Source organism: Sminthopsis crassicaudata, chromosome 1 (genome assembly GCF_048593235.1).
Source record: "Sminthopsis crassicaudata isolate SCR6 chromosome 1, ASM4859323v1, whole genome shotgun sequence".
Taxonomy (NCBI): domain Eukaryota; kingdom Metazoa; phylum Chordata; class Mammalia; order Dasyuromorphia; family Dasyuridae; genus Sminthopsis; species Sminthopsis crassicaudata.
Genome location: NC_133617.1, coordinates 733,206,189 through 733,224,065, shown reverse-complemented (window position 1 = coordinate 733,224,065; position 17,877 = coordinate 733,206,189). Strand labels below are relative to the sequence as shown.

Genomic DNA, 17,877 nt, shown 5'->3' with positions numbered 1-17,877 from the left:
ACCTATATGCCTAAATACATATATACATATACATACGTATACATAGAGAGAGAGATTGGGCAAAAAGAAAAGCAACAATACAGGACAGTTTTTTTTTTTTAAATAACATTTCTCCCTGTTGTGCTTCTGAGAACAGAATCCAATGAGGAGTCCACTAAGACAACATATGGGACAAAAAACTTGTATTGTTGTGTGGAGATAGAGGTGCAGTGCTGGGTACTCTCGGCTGCTCTGAATTTTCTCTGAGCCATTGAAATTACTTTGTTTTGAAATTTAAAATGAATTGAAACATCATTTAATGGGGAAGCATTAAGTCTCTCCTGCATTTTTACAGATCTGATGCCATCTACACTGTTGAAATTTCCATGTTGCAATTTACTATTTGAGAATTCACTGTAAAAAAAAATCCTACTTCCCAATTTATCTTATTTGGTACCATAGACCCATCATTAATGATCCTATGCAAATCTTACCTTCTCCATGACAACTTCTCCAATTGGAACTGATCTCTCCCTCATTCTGAAATCCTAAAGCATCTGCCACCTGTGCTGATCTTCTCATGTTAGTTATCTTTTTATGAGTGGAATTGTGGGTAGGATGCTAGCCTAGAGTCAGAGATTCATGGGTTCAAGCCCTGTCTCAAGTCTTATGTATGATAAATAGCACAGTGAATAGAGGGGACCTGGAGTCTGGAAGACATAAGTTATACACTTATGAACTCTGTAATCCTGCAACTCAGTTTCCTCATCTGTAAAATGGGGATAATAAGTACCTCTACATCCTAGAATTGTTGTGAAGATCAAATAAGACTATAATTGTAAAGTGCTTAGCACAGTGTCTAGTACATAATAAGTACTATATTAATATTAGTCATTATTGTTAGTAATAGTATTTCTTCAAAATAATAATAACATTACCCTCATAATAATGATAATGAAAATAGTAAATATCACTATTACTTAGCCTCTATGTGCCAGAGGCTAAGTAATAGTGATATTTATTATTTTCATTATCATTATAAGTCTCTATGTGCTAGGACTTATCTATTGTCAAAAAGAGAGTCTATCTTCATTTGTGGTAGGAACTCACGCTGACAAACCAGCCACTCTTTATGTATTTCTCTAATTAGATTATAAGCTCCTTGAGGGCAAGAACTTGCCTTCCTCTATCAGGCTAGCATGAACAGAGAGCCAGGGACTCATGAAATAAAATCAAATGAAGTTTGATTAAAATATTTCTGCTTAAGTGTGAGTACAATGAAGCTACTATACAAAATGTACTTTTTTAGGTAAGTAAATTCAAAGTGCACCCAGCTCATCGTTAGTTCTAAGAACAAATCTTAGAATCCTGAAAAAAAAAATCTGTGAATTTACTTTTCTTCTATCTCATAGAATCATCTATTATAGTGATTTTTTAATGTATAAAAGCAAAATTCTTTGTGAAAATCTTGTCAAGATCATTTTAGATGATGATTAAGGACCTGAAATATTATTTTCAAAATTCATGTATTCTTTCCCAGAAGATTCAGCTTTTCTCTGGTATCTGTATGGATGCAACTTTGTGAAATGTTACTGCATGTTTTTTTTTCCCTACACCACAAGTAGATTTTGAAAATAATTCATGTGGAATTCATGATTCCCCTCAATATTCATGAACCATTACAATAAATTGTTGAGACTATTTGTTATCTTGTGAGATTTGATATAGTGGAGAAAGTTTTGTTTCTTCAGACTAAGAAAGAACTGGGAAAACTTCTTACATTGTCTTGAAGAAGAGTTGCTGATATGAGTTAATAGCATGGTCAATGTGGGCAAGATCTTTAGTGACATTCAGAAAAAACAAACAAAAAGGGAAAAAAGAAACCCAGTGGAAGCCATCTTGGTCAGGTTATACCTGAGGGGCAAGGTAAGGGTTAAAATTAAACAATGGACAATCCTATGGACTTTATTCACTTTTCTGATATATTCCTCATGGTTCTGCAAGCGTTGCTTTGAAATTATTCTCCTAATCTTAAGGAAATATGATGGACTTCCACCTGGATTTGGGAGAAAATATTCATTCTTGGTCACTCTCTCTATATATAAATACCGTATATATAATTCACATACAGACACTATTATAAGAAGATTAGTACCATTCTAACTAGCTACTGGTTACTAAATTCACTACTCATCTGGCAGAATAAAGGTGAGTGCAGACCAACACAGGTAAATACGACAGGCTAAGTAAGGAAAGAGTCCAGGCAGGTAGGGTTGTGTTGGGATGTAACTGCAGTCCTTTTTCAATATACTGATCGCTTCATGCATGGACCAGATCGCCACCCCACATTTACGCTTCTGTGGAGGGAAACCAATTCCAAAGCATCCGTCTGAAGGTGCTGTTACATTCCTTTGGAGGAGGGGGGCAGAGTTACAAAGCAAGGAGCGCCCAGGTAAAATCCCATCGGAAAACACTGCATTAAGAGGACATGCACAGAGTATGACAGGAGGTGACTTGTTCCATTCAGCTTGAGTCACATACCTCTTTCCCCTGCCAGGATCATCCAAGAATGAATGAACAGTAGAAAAATAGGGAGGAAATTTAAATATGCAATCAGGCGTTAGTTGGGACTAGCGGATTTATGGTCTGTTAGATATTAGTTAATTGTACTGTCAGTGTTCATTAGATGGTGGAGATCTCTTTGGGGGGACTGTGAAATTGCTTTTACTGAGCGCCTTTAATGCAACCCATCTAAATGTGAAGGAAAAGAGAAAGTGAGTGTATCATTCAAGAAAAGGATGGCAGAAAGAGCATTGTTTGGTCTGAGTTTGAGAATAAATTGGGATATACAGCAGCTGGGAACAGAATGGATTTACTACAAGCTGGACCTATGGCGTTAGTTCCTTACAGGTTTAGGACTTTGTTAGAACTGGCATTCTATAAAAGTGTCTTTTGGATGACAAGTCTTGCTGATTGAGGTGCGTGTTGGAAAAACTACACGATGAGCAACACAATAAGATCCATCTTGTCGCAGCATTAGCAACCCAAGGTAAACTAGAAAACAAATGGAGAGACTACTGCAAAAACTTAGCGACAAATTAGAAAACATTGCCTAGTATCCACACGATAAGGGACCAACACGAACACCACCACCACCGACAACAAAAAGGACCAACATAGCCCAGAACCAATTAGGAAAATGGAATAAATTTGGGACTCATTGACTCTGGGCTAGACTTACCTTGGATTGTTCATAGCTAAAACATCAGAAATGGTGTCCAAGTGGACAAAACCCAAATTACTCTTGAAGATGAGTTATTTCCTTAAACCTTCAGGACCAAAGTTTCTATCACGTTCTAGAAAACCCAACTGGATAAAGAAATAGGGCAGCACTTCCACTCTCAACACTGGATAAGTGGGAAAAATGTTTGAAACCACAAGGAGATTTGTGTCTGGGGGGACACAGTGACGCCACTCACCTCTGCGTGGTGCTCTTCATTTTGCTGGAGGACTTCAATGACTAATTCCGCCAACCGTATTGTGTCTTCTAGTTTTTTGGCAGGAGTGATTAAGCGGCCTACATTTTCTGCAGTACAAGAATTGGAGTTAAAATTCATCGCAAGTGGTGAGCGAGTGTTTTGGCCATTAGAACTAGTGGGTAAGAGATCCCAGAATAATTTAACAGCTTAAAAAAAAATTCCCATGCAAATGTTAAATGCTACATCATTAGTAGTGAGCAAACCATGAAGCCACTTTGAAAAAAATTATTATAAGATTATGACAAAACAGTGCTCCAGCTTGGCGTAGGCTCATTGAGTTTTCAGAAAAATGCTATTGCCTGTTTCAAATTGAGGGACAGTGACATTTTGTGCCCACAAGAGCATTCTCTAAAGGACAGCATCCATAGGTGAACCCTGGTATATCACCGAGTTTCTGCAAATGCTAAGATTATCTAGAAACCCCTATTTATGCCATATCTCCACTATCTAGAGCTTTCTGCTCCTTCAGCAAGTATCACTTTCTTGGATAAAATTGTATTCAAGGTCTAGATTGTTTCATTGAAAAAACAATAGACCAGATCCAAAGATGTGACTGCTTCAAGGAGAGCAAGAAGGAATTGGAAGAAATATTAATTCTTTTTGGACAGTAGGGACTTTGGGTGTAATCATTTCATTGTTATCATCAGTGAATGCTCAATCGTAGACAGAACATGGGATGGCTTTGCCCATTTCTCCTTGGCTGGCCGATTGGATTGGAGCCCCTCTGAAGGAAGATTAAGTCAGAGTAGTTTAACAAGGTACTTGCAGTAAAAATAAAAGATGTGTGTGTTTTTGTTTGTATTTGCATGCATATATGTTTGTGCAGCGATGTTAACCACACTTTCAGATATTCTTCCTAGGACATATGAGTTTCTCACAGTTAATAGCAATTAGGATCCTTCCTAATGAATTGGAAGGAGCAACCAATCCTTCCCAATATGTCTACTTATTCATTTGAACAGGAAAATCTTTTAAGAAATCATTGAGCGGTCAGTTAGGTGGCTCAGTGGATAGAGTGCCAGCACTGAAGGAGGACCTGAGTTCAAATTTGACCTCAGACACTTAACATTTCTTAGCTGTGTGACCCTAGGCAAATCACTTAACTCCAATTGTTTCAACAACAACAACAAAAAGAAATCATTGAGAAAGTGATGTAATTTAATATTGGTTAATGCCTTGCTCATGCCAGAATTCATGACTATTTCCCTATTAAATGTAAAAAAGGCTATAAACATAAAAAAATTCATAGGATCATAGATTTATAGCTTGAAGGTCATCTCGTGCAATCCCTTTATTTTACAAAGGAGGAAACAAGCCAAGGGAAATTAAGTGAACTGGCCAATGGCACACAGCTAATAGGTCCTGTTATGTTCTACAGAAGGCTAGTAATTATATACTATTTTTGTACCCCATGTCTTGTGAGATAAAGTTAGGCTAATCTAAAAAAAAAATCCCAATATTATGTGTGTGTTCATGCATGTGTGCATATATATGTACATATGTGTGGGGTGTGTGTGTGTGTGTGTGTGTGTGTGTGTGTGTGTGCATGCTGAGACATCCTTATAAGAGGAGGTTTGAATTGGGTCCATCTGGATTCTCAATAGAATCCTAAAAAAAGCCTTCCATCATCTCCTCCCCCTCCCAGCCCTGTTGATATCTTTGGTGGTTAGGGGAGTAGAGTTAATTAGCATCTAGCTTAATTCCTCAGGGAATAGAGCTATTTGCTTCAGGACCACTGGGTTTTTTGTGAAGGGAAGACAGGTATATTTTGGACTTCATTGGTGCAATCCTGGGGGTGAGGAATGGATTGCTTTGTGGATTTTTTGTGAACTGCTATTGTTTTATTCTTTATATTTTTGTTTCTGGCACCTAGCACTGTTTGAGCACATAGTAGGAGTTTTATGAATTAATACAAATTGGTTAGCACAGTGGATAGAGTACTGGAATTGGAGTTAGGAATATACCTGTGTTCAAATCTAGCCTCAGTTAGTTACTAGCTGTGTGATCTCAGGTAAGATTCTTAATTTGTGTTCGCCTCAGTTTCCTCAACTGTAAAATGGGAATAATAATAATACTTGCCTTCTGTGCAATGAGGTACATAGTAGGTACTATAAATACACCTATTCACTTTTATTCACTTCCTTTTGTTTGATTGATTGCTTTTATTGTTCTTTCTGTGGTGAAGTGACCATTAGCAAATTGATATTGATTTCATGGAATTATATCATAGGAGATTGTAATACTATAAATAAACTCATTAGTTTCCTTTGTACATGACCAAAGCTGATTTGTATATGACACTGTCCCTCTTAGAACATTAATTCTTTGAGAACAAGGACTATTTTTGTTTCTTATTTATGCCCACCACTTAGCACAGTGTCTGGTATGCAGTAAATGCTTAATAAATGCTTCTTAATTGATTAATCCATGGATTGATGGAGAGAAAGATTTCTCTGCTGGACTAATTAGGTTATTCAACCTTTCCCTCCAGCAACAGTTGAGAATTCACTGATGAAACATAAAATTCGATTTATTGATACATTGTAAAGCTTTATCTTTTTTTTTTTTTTTTGGCTTGGGGAAAGTAAGACATCCCACAGCATGGTTCTTTGAAATCCAATGGGGGAAAAAAAAAGTGTTTTTGACAGTCTTTTGGATATCTGACTGATTGGTCCATGAAAAATTACTTACTGACTGAAAATATGGGAGACCTGAACTGTCATAGCCTTATCATGATTCCCTATTATAGAAATAAGAACGCTATATGGAGGGTTATCCTGTGACAAGACCCAAGCATGGCAACATCTGTGTTCTACCCAGATAGAAGAAAATGGAGCTGACATTGGAGCTCCTATTGGTAGGGATGATATGTAAGGACTCTGGAGTCTAATTAGTCAAACAAAATAATGTGGACTTGAAGTTACTTACCTGAGGGTTATTTTACAAATAAGCAATGACCATTTTACCCGCAATCTTTAAGGTCTTATAAAACATACTGTGTACACAAGTCTAGGTAATCAGTGCAGGAGGAGGTATTTTCATGTTAACTAGTAACTTTGCAAAGTGAATTTATCTTTGTTAGTAGCTAACATTGAAAATTCCCCATCCTATGCATATTACCTATTACTTACACACCTACACACACACACACACACACACATACACACACATACACATTGCCTAGTAAAAGCACACTAGCCTGCACATTAATACATATCTACCGGGGAGCCCCACTTAGCGCATCTTTCAAATCCCTCATTATCTTTTAAACAGTTGAGAGTTCTAAACTTTGGGGAGCATTGACTAACTCTAACGTGATTTGACTTGATATGACTTATTACTTACCCTTCCAAGTTGACAACTTCCACACTGTTACTTTGAAAGATTTTTTAATATTTGGAGAAATTTAAGATGCTCTAAGCAGGTCCACTAAAATATATGTATTAATGCTCAGGAGTTTTTGATTGACTATCATCTATCTATCTCTCTTGATAGATATGCACATATATGTATATGTGCACCTAACCTTTTCATGGTTGCTTGTGCAAATATCCACATATATGTGTTTGTCTGTTGTGTTATATATATATGATATATGCGCGTATATTATATATATATACAGCCAGTATGTTTAATAAAACCTCCTTCAATTCTGAATTTTAACAGGCAGTCATCCAAGTAAATCACTTAATAATCCTCAGTCTACAAAACCCAATCTGCTAATTAACCCATGGAACCAAACATTTCTTTTTTATATGTTTGATAGAGGATGAATGCCCAATTAATAGAAAAATGGATTTGCGGAACTTCTCAGGAGAGATATCTGTCGCCTGCCATTTTTGTAGGTCATCTATTAGCTAAAATATAGATGAGACTGAAAATGCCTCTTTAAGATGCTGTCTTTAAAGTAGATGCAGGGGTAGAGGATCTTGCTAATCAGCAGAGGCTAATGAACACATCCAAATCTTTAGAACTAGTTTTTGGTTGGTTTGTCACATGGCTTGATGTGTTCAAAACTGTCTCTGCCATGCTGTAACATCTCTGTGGTCCTCATGTCACGGTAGCAGCTGGAGCACTGGAGGCTGAACAGATACAGTATACTTAAAATGACATTTCATACAACAGAATTGAAGCTCATACGTATAAAATTGTCATGCAAAATGTTATGCAACAACAATGTTATTTTGTGCTGACATTGAGATTTGAAAATGTTGCATATGTCAGACATTGCTAGACAAAAAAAAAATGTGGACAATTGGAAAGAAATGCTGTCTTTCGAGTCTCTCAAAAGCTTACTAAGTTCCAATCGAGAGCTAAATGGTCTTGGCTTTGGAACGACTACCTGCTATGTATCAAGACCAAACTAAATTTTAAAGGGGGGGATAAAACATAGACAGGAAAGCCAACTAAACTAGGATATAGCAGAATGAAGGAAAGGGAAACCATTACTGTACTTGGTGTTTGCCTATGTATGCCCTTGAGTCTCTGAGTGAGCGTGTTAGTCTGCCTTTGCAAGGATGGAGGAGGCCCTCGTGGTGGCTGGTGAGCTGTTCAGGTAGATGGGGGGAGACAGTAAAAGTAAAGAGACAAAATGACTTTAACAAATGGCGACAAATAAGATGACCAACTTGGAACAAAACAACAGAACAGAAGCATAAATGGTGACACAAATGGAGAGCTGCTATTGTCCCAGGATATGTCAACGGTCCCCGGGTGTGACATAATTGGACAGGCAACAGCACCACTTGACAGCTTCTACAATCCTGGTCCTTCCTAAGTCACACAAAAGATTACAATTTCCTGTCTTTAATGGAACAAACTATCACATGAACATTATTAACTGGTTGAAAGGATGTGAACATTATTAGCTGATTGAAAATCCGTTTTTAGAATAACGGTACCAGAGTTACGAAGACTGCTTTTTCCATTCTGATTACAGGAAGTATTTCTTAATTAGCCCATGGTCAGAAGCCCTGGTTTCTATACTTAGCTCCCACCATTTACTGGCCTTGTGATTGTGGACAAGTCAATGAATCTCTTTTTGGAGCCTCAGTTTTCCCATCTGCAAGATGGGGATGATAATACTTGTTCTTCCTAACTCGTAGGATTATTGCAAGATTCAAAGGTGATAACATTTGGGAAAGCATTAAAAAAATTATCAGTATAATTATTAATTTCCTTGCCCTTTCTGAAGATGGAGAATACAAGACTAATAGCTATGGAAAGATTTTTTTTGTAAAGAGGAAATGCCTACATTAGTTCAAGGTAGCTGGAAAATATTCTTGCTCCCTTTGTGGAATTTAAGCCTGTAAAAATCTGTCACTTGAAAAAAAAATGTGTGGATTCTGATTGTTTTCAGCTCATTTAATTATTTTCAATTTGGAATTCTCATGGCTTTTATATTGTGGGTTGAATCATATATAAAAACTTGCCAGCTCTATCAAATATGTTACTTGCTATTCCAAATGTTAGAATACTGCAATTCGAACTTGACCCATCTGTCATATAGTTTACAATATCAGCCCAGCAGAAAATTCTATAACAATAGCCCCCTCTTCAATATAAATACCAATAACCAGCAATATCTGATTCTATAATTCCCCCCCTTAATGAGAGTCTCTGGAGCCTTAGGAAAGGTACTCCCTGCTAATATTTCCAGTTTTTAGCAATCTGCATGGTGAGGGGGGCCACTTTGTTGCCAAAAAGATTTCTTGGTTTGCTTGAATTTTCAATGGGGAGGAGGAAAAAAAAACAGATTTGGCTGCAGGTTATAGGAAATAGATTTTGGGTGTTTTGAATTCTAGGGGTGTTAATAAAGGGATCGGGATAGCGGGATGAGCACAATATTCTGCTAAGCCATCTGTTTCAAAGCAAAAGTTTAAGGGATCCTTTTCAGTGCTGGACTCCTTGAATGTAGCAGTGTTGGATGTAGAGTTATAAAAAAATTTTGAAATGCTTCTGGCTTTGCTACACTTTGGAATGTATCACAGGCAGGCCCCACTTTAGGCAATGGACGTGTTATCTGAAAAGTTGAGTACAAAGTTAAAAAAAAATCTACTTATATGTTAAATGCGCTAGAAGGAATTGCTCTTTAAAGAAAGTCCATTATTAATCTCTTTGTAAAACAAATAATGATCTCATAACTTTTGGGAGGGGGACAGATCTCATCATTTTGGGTTTTTCTACCCTAAAAGTGAGATTCTAGTTTCTTCTATATATTTTGACTCACTTGTCTCCAGTCATGTTTCACTCAAGATCAACTTTTCACACCTCATGAAGACTCCTTGTCCAGTGACAATGAATTCCTTTTACTCCCACTTGATTGGTGATTCACATAATAACAAAACAACCTCCTTGGCCACACCATTACTCAAGAAATGATGGATATTGTTTCAAGATCTTGAAGCATCAGGGAGCGTTTAGAAAGGGATTTATTTCACTTAGCTGTCTGTCTTCTATTCCAGTGGGAAAACTTGCCACCATGAGAAAATAAACCAAACCAAACCAAGCACTCAAAAAATCCAATCTAGTCCATCATACCTGGAAGTTTCCATCTATATATACTATAGCGTGTGTTTACACAATGAAACCACTTTGGCTCCAGAAAAGGGAGTGAAATATGACCGATACAAACAAAGAGAGGCTTTTTGGGAATGGTCACTCATGCCAGCCAAAAAAGAAAGAGGGAAAAGACATTCCAATTAGGTCGAAGATAACCTGGACAGCAATGGTTCTGCTGCCAGTCACAGAAAAAGCCATGAATGGATGGAGCTGACAAGTTGCATCAAGACCTAGCTTCCCAATATGTTCCCGAGGACACCAGTGTGTGGGCCTTGTCACTATTTAAAAACACTAACCCATACAGCTTTATTAACAGTATCCTGGGGTGGGAGAAAAGCAGAGAAAGAAGCCCAACCCCAAAGAGACAACTGAGAAATGCCTTCAAGAGCATCTAGTTTCTTCAGGATTGCATAGAGATGGGCAAATTTTGTTATCGAGATTATCAAAAGGCTCAAAGGCTCTCCACAGAAGAATGAACAATGGTCCTCGTGATTTGATCAATGGAGAGATTCAGCTTCTCCCCTCCAATTTTTTTTTTTTTTGAGTCCAGAACATAGCCCAAGAGTACACTGTTTCGTATATGATCTTTGTTTAATAAATGATCCTGAATGAATGATTGAATTATCAATAATTTCCTCCATTGCTTACTTCACTTGTGGATACCATATAACTAATTTTAATAGCAAATAAAGATTTTATTGATGTTTCCCCCTATCATTGTTACCTTTCAATATCTCATTTCCATTCCTAAAATAGAACCTTTCTCTGGAACAAAGAAATTTAATTAAGCAAGCCAAGTCAACATGCTGGCATGTCAGACAGTGTAGATGCCAAATAATTTTATAGAGCTTTTATTAAAACATATTAATTCTTCAGGAGATTGGTCACTAAACAAATTATCGTCCATCCTTACAGTCTTCAGATATTTTGAAAAGATCATTAGCTGAGGTACACGTATTTTCAAAATCTCTTAAGCTCTGAAGGGTCAACCCAATTCCATGGGAGACTTCCAATGGGCTATGATCTTGGACCTTATTTAGGTATTCTTGAGAACAGGATCCTTCCTTCTGACAGGACACGTTGCTGGTCATTTCAGAAAACAAAGGAAGGTTAAGATATCTTTTTAAATGTGAGCAATGTTAACTAGAAAAGAAGGGCTGAGATCATAAACAATTCTAGTATTTCACTGATGTATTCCTCTTCCTCTGTCAGTTTTTATACTACATTAGCACATAGGAAGAAAAGTGAAAACTTTAGTCTATCACATGATAGTCATTCTGAATCCAATATATGATGAAGAAAACTCAAATTTAAGATTAGGAATGCTCAGACCCTTCTGAGTATGAGGTCCCACCTTTCTAACACTTTGTATGTATGTATTTATATATCTATTTATCATATATCTATAATCCATTCCCATCCCCCTTCTCTTTGTCTTTCTCTCTCTTTTGTGATAATAATTGCACCAATTTACTTTGGATTAAACAAAAAATCTACCATGAATTCATCAATATTCTTTCCTTTTCCCCACTCTCCTAAATCCAATTAGTTGTCAGTCCTCTTTTCTTCATCCATGAGTATCTGTTCAAATTTTGGTCATCTCCTCTTCCCTAAATTACAATGCAACATCTTCTTACTTGGTTTTTTGGCTGTCACTCATTCCTCTCTCTAATCCACCTTTCAAACAACTGCCACATTGATAGTCCTAAAACAGATCTGACCATGTCAATTCACTACTAAAAAAAAAAAAAAAATCAATGGTTTCCTATTACTTTTAGGAGAAAAAAAAAAAGAGTCTGGCATTTTAGATTCTTTTAAATGTACCATTTCCTTAAAAAAAATTTTTTAAACATCACTATCCATTTCTAATGATTTCTTAACCATTCCCTGAAAAAAAAGTAACAATTGTTCACATAGTCCATATCTTGAAGGGATAGCTAAGTAGAATTAGAATCCCAAAGTATCTTGAAGACGAGAGCATTGGGCTAAATAGAATAGGATGAAATTCAATAAATATTAATCCAAAGTCTTATATTTGAATATAAAACCTAACTTCATAAGTATAATATCAAAAATAGATAGCAGTTCTGAAAAAAAGATCTTGAGGTTTTAGTGGACTGAAAGTTCAATATGAGTCAGTAATTTTATGTGACAACCAAAAAAGCTTTTGAGATGTTGGGTCACCTGAAATGAGGTGCAGCTTCTTGTCATAGAGGGGCAAGAGACTCACTTTCCACTGCTTTTGTCAATCCTAAGTGCCATACTTTAAGGGAAACTGTGCTATTATGGTCATCCTGTGTTACTTACGATTCCAATCTTATATTACATTGCCCTCCTTCATCTATTTTAATATTCCATCTTCTGCCTCCAAGCATGAGAATAATTGGATCCTTGTATGTGAAATGTCCTCCTTCCTCATTTAAACCTCTTGGAATCCCTACTTTCCCCCAGCGGGGGATTCCTTTCAGAGACTAGCTCAATTTTTACTTCCTACAGGAAGCTCCTTCTGATTTTTCTGATCTTCCTTTCCCACTTATTAGTTCTCTCTCTCTCTCTCTCTCTCTCTCTCTCTCTCTCTCTCTCTCTCTCTCTCTCTCTCTCTCTCTCTCTCTCTGTTTCTCTCTCTGTCTCTCTGTCTCTCTCCCTGTCTCTCTCTCTCTCTCTCTGTCTCTCTCTCTCTGTCTCTCTGTCTCTCTCTGTCTCTGTATTTCTCTCCCTCTCTCTCTCTCTGTCTCTCTTTCTCTCTCTCTTTCTTTCTCTCTCTCTTTTTCTCTCTATTTCTTTCTCTCTCTCTTTCTCCCCTCTCTCTTTTTCTTTCTCTCACTCTATTTCTTGCTCTCTCTCTCTCGCTCAGATTTCTCTCTATTTCTCCCTCTCTTTCTTTTTCTTTCTCTCTCTTTCTTTCTCTCTTTCTACCCTCTCTCTTTTTCTTTCTCTCTCTTTCCCCTTCTCTTTCTGTTATTCCCTCTCCCTTCTTCCCTTTCCCACTCCCCCCTTCTCATTTTCTATCTCTCTCTATCTCTCTCTGTCTGTCTCTTCAATTATTATGATCAAATGAGATAATATTCATAAAGTACTTAGCATAGTATCTGACACATCAAGGGTGTTTAATAAATGCTGTTCCCTTCTTCTAATTTATATTGTGATGATTCCATATTTCCTTAAATCCATATAATTACTTTCAATAGAATATCATTTTTTAAGAATAGGGACTATTTCCTTCAAGCTTCTTTATTTTTATCCCATAAAGTGCCTAGCACAGTGTCAATCCCATTGTAAAGAGCTCAATAAAAACAATGAAAAATGAATTTATAAGCTCCATGTCAGATAGCCTGGTGCTTAGCAAATCATAGATTCTTAATAATTGCTAGTACAGTCAAACAACTTTTTGTTGTTGCTGTTGTTGTTATTGTTCCTTACTATAAAGATCCTTGTGATTTCATGTATGTGACCGAAAGTGCTAAATAGCTAGCCTTCTGTGAGTCACGTCACCAGAAGTATTTTGTCACCTCTGGTCTATTCTCAAGGTTTTATGTGATTAGATATAGTTATTATCTGCTCCTTCTTTAGGTTTAGCTCTGTGGGGCCATTAGAGGGCATCCAATTCAACTCACTCATTAAAGCTCATTTGATTTATGAAGAAACTGATCTGAGGAACTGTCATGTTCAGGGTTTCCCAGTTATTGAACCAGCATTGGGATTTGAATTCAGGTCTTTTGACTTCAAATCCATTGTACCTTGAAGCTAAATGGGCTATTTCAAATAGACAGATTAGCAATGCATTATGAGTCCTTGGAATACTTGTTTCCTTTGTAAAGTGACCAGTCTGATAGCTTGGATACTTATTAGCTGTGTGATTTTAGGAAAGTCCCATCAAAGTCCCATCACTTTCTTGGGCCTGAATTTCCTCATTTGGAGGAAAGAGTTTGGATTAGGTGACCTCTAAAGTCTCTTCTACATAGGGTTGTGCTAAAATTTCAGTATCACCAATTGTTACAAATCAGGATTTGCTTTATCCTTTTTTTCATTTTGTAGATTTAAGAAACTGTTAATAAAGCAGATTAAAATTAAAATTAAAAATCATTATTCTTAAATCTTCTACCTACCCCTTCCTTTTCCCCTCAGGTCATTAAACTTTGACTAGCCCATTATTGCTTTTTTCTAAAACTGGGGTTTTTTATACTATTTTTTTTTTGGAATATTTTGATTACTATATCTTAATATAATTGATTTCCTTTATAATCTTACAATTTTTATTTTATGCACTTAAAAGCATTATTCTAAGAGGGAATAGCTATCATGGGTTTTTTACAGTGTGCCAAAGGAGTCCATGATACCAAAAAAAGAGTAAGAGCACCATAATCTGGTGCTGGTATGGTTTATACTCTTAAAAACCACTTTTAAAGGACAAAAGATTAATTTCTTTTGCCGTCATGTGAAATGGGGCAAGTATCCTTCAATATAATGTAAAATCTTTGAGAGCATTTATTGTTTAATATATCTTTTTTTGTAAATTCAGTGCTTAATATAGAGCCTTGCAGATGTTTAATAAAAGCTTGTTGACTTGAATTGGAGAGATTGGATTGTGTCTACTGATCAGATGCTGTTGAGAAGGAATCATGTTTACATGTATTCCATAAGAAGTTCTCAAAGCAAAAGATGAGTATTTGGCTTGTAGTACTCTGGCAACAAAAGTACAAAAACAGAAAAGGCAGTCTGAACTTTCTATTTGTCATTCTTGTTTATCTACCTGCATTTTCTCATTACAAAGGACAATCAATGCTCTTTGCAAAGCTAATCAATGAACTGGGAATGCATTATGAAAAAGACAGAATGGGAAGAGAAGATTTAAGACTTCTCATTTCTCTCTCACTTGGTTCCTGCATCTGGCATTTTACTACAATTTGGCTCAGTGGGAAGATTGTCACAAGGTTACAAACTTTCTCTCCACTGCCAAAGACCAAGGAGATAGTTTGTTTCAAGATGATCATTTCAAAATTATAATAATGTTTGCTATTTTAATTTATTTAGACCCAGTGATGTTTCTTGGAGGAAGGAAAGGAGACCCAAAGCATTAGCTCAATTTTCCTCTTAAAGAAAGGAAGAATAGTTGAAGATGAAATGCTTTGGGAAATAAATGAAGAATTAGCTGAAGATCATAAGTACTTCTCATAGAAGACAGAGCTGATCATTGACACCATCCTCTTTCCAGAAAGAGGAAAAATTTCTAAATTGAGGAAGGATGAACCTTTGAGGTTCCCGAGAATAAAAGAGAGACCAGTCCAACCTAAGAAATCTTGATGTCAAAATCCTAACTTCTAGTTGTCAGAAGTCAACTTTTGTTAATGGGAAGAAGAGGGCTTTGAGCTGATTCCACGGAAATATTCCATAGGTAGTTTTCTACCAGTCACATAAGAAACCAGTCGCAGGCATTGGACCACATAGGAGACAATATTCTAAATAGTCACAGGCAAGATCTGTATTCATTCAATTGTTTTTGAGTTCCTGAACTTCTTATCATACAAAGAGAAGAATTAAAAATGTGTTCTGCCCACTATGAAAATTTCTTCCAAAGTAATATGGTTAATGAAGTTTTATTATTTTTAAAAGTCAATATGTTCTTCTGCTAGATTCATGAAGATTAAAAAATTAAATATTATTTATTACATATGATATAGATATATTTGAAAGAATCTAAGATTTCATTGGTTTGGGGAGTTCTCAGTGAATAATCAATTCCCTCCATCAAAACAGATGGACCCTGTCTTTGCAATTCAGAGTCTTACAGATTTGATTAGAGCTCCCAAAAGATGATGACTTGCCCAATATGTATCAAAGATAGAATTTGAATCCAAGTCTTTCAGATCCTAAGATCAGTTCTTTCCACTCCTCTAGTCCCTCTCCAGCTTTATAAATGCATGTAGGAAATGGGAATCATCAGCTTGTGGATTGGTACAATTTATAAGTAAATTAGTAGATAAACACTAGGGGATCCCTGAGGCACATGGAGATTATAAGTGACTTGCCCAGAGTCACACAGCTAATGATAAGTGGGATTTGAATCAGATGTTCTTCATTCCAAGGTTAGCATTCTACCAGATCAAACTTCTCCTGTGGACAACAATAACTTACAGATAGGATCTTCCTTTATAGGATCTACTCAGAGGTATTATTAACCAAAAAAGACAGAACACCCAACTATCTGGAGCTTCCCAGAAGGTTGCCCCACAAGAAAGAGTAACAAAAACAGTGGAAAGCACGGACCACCAAGACAAACTACTCAAACGATTTACATCCAATTTCTACCTTCTCACAAATTCTATCTTTCCACATATTACAAACAACAATAACACAAACACGAGTCTCCTCTAGATTCATTGCTAGAACACAATAACTAAATAACATAAACTTCTTGATAGGTCAGAATACAAGAAAAGAAAAAAATGGAAAATAAAAATGAGGATTAATTTGATTCCGTAGCCTTTGAAAGTAAATACGACCACATGGGGCCAGATCGGTAAAATGTTGTGCCCCAAAATGGAATGATGTTCCAAGAAATTCTGTTCCTTTGAAGTTTATGTTTTATCAAGGTTCTCTAGAAGGTTAACAGCTAAGGGGTATGATGTATGTTAAGACAGCACAAATTAACTCCTTAAGCATTATTGTAACTCCGCTTCAGTCTCTGGGAGTGTACAACTTAAGGAGCCGGATAAAAGAAAATACAAAAATAAACTAAATATAACTCTTTAGTTTATAATGCATATACAGTTGTTCACCTGTGTCCTTTTGATTCTCTATATGAGAGAGAAAGAGAGAGAGAGAGACAGAGAGAGAGAGAGAGAGCAAGGAGAGAAGAGAGAAATAAGAACAGATACGCAGAATTAATGAGCAAGTGGATCAAAATGCCCCCCACTTATGTGTGATATATGACATTTGAAAGAAAAAAAGTTGCCCCCTGGATCCCCACCGCCCTGAAGTATGGGGATCAGCAAAAAAGGCTCCTTCACAGAGGTGGAAAATGCTGCACAAATAGAAAATTAGTCAAATCAAGGTCAATGTGGAATTAAGCTATGAAACATACATGGAACTCTCTATGTGACAATTAAGTCATATGTTCTAGCCAGAGCTTGGAGGAACAGGACAAATCAATCTAAAGAGAATGAGGGCAAGCGACTGAGCTTGAGAGATAGCAGACAGGAGGCATATGCGCACTAATGTAGGCAGAGAAAGGACTGCTTTCTGTCCTCTTGGACCCAGAATTATTCTGAGATCTTACACATGGGGAAGAAAGGCAAGACTTGCCCCTAGGGTCCTTCCTCTAACCCCTCGCTCAGTGCTCCCCTGGTGTAGCTGCTACCTTCTGATTGTGTACCAGTGACAAGTATTTTACAAACTGGGACTACACAGAAGCAAAGTAAAAATGCATTCAGGTCACAGACATAGAACAACGGAAAAAAACTTACAGACAAATCGGAGTTTATCACAAACAAATGGCTTAATTGTCTAACCTGTTTTTAGGCTGATAAAAAGTGACCGGACTTCTCACACTGGGGTTTCACAGACAGAACCAACAGACAAGCCAAATGCTAAAAGACTTGAAGCAAGGAAAGTGAGTTGGTTTGGATCTGAATTGTCTTGAGGTAATGAAAACAGAAAGAGTGAAGACAGCATGGAAAGGAGGTGGTAGGTACTCACGAATGGTTAAATCCATCACTTGAGAGGCCAAGCAGAAGACAGGATGCTCATACATTTCTCTCTTTTTCCCTATAAAAGAGGATTTGGGCATGCAAGAGGCTTA

General features: G+C 36.7%; 1 protein-coding gene across 16 annotated transcripts in view; it reads right to left on the bottom strand.

The window, feature by feature from the left end:
* Positions 1 to 17,877, bottom strand: part of CADPS (calcium dependent secretion activator) — a 550,474-nt gene that overhangs the window by 120,423 nt on the left and 412,174 nt on the right. For 4 of the 16 annotated variants that reach the window (XM_074284213.1, XM_074284219.1, XM_074284220.1 and 1 more), the window contains one exon: positions 3,459 to 3,565. In XM_074284213.1, the coding sequence (XP_074140314.1) occupies positions 3,459 to 3,565 (107 nt within the window). Of the gene's footprint in view, positions 1 to 3,458; positions 3,566 to 7,972; positions 8,066 to 16,855; positions 16,874 to 17,774; positions 17,844 to 17,877 lie in introns of all 16 variants that reach the window. The other 12 variants (XM_074284209.1, XM_074284216.1, XM_074284221.1 and 9 more) reach the window with 4 other exon arrangements.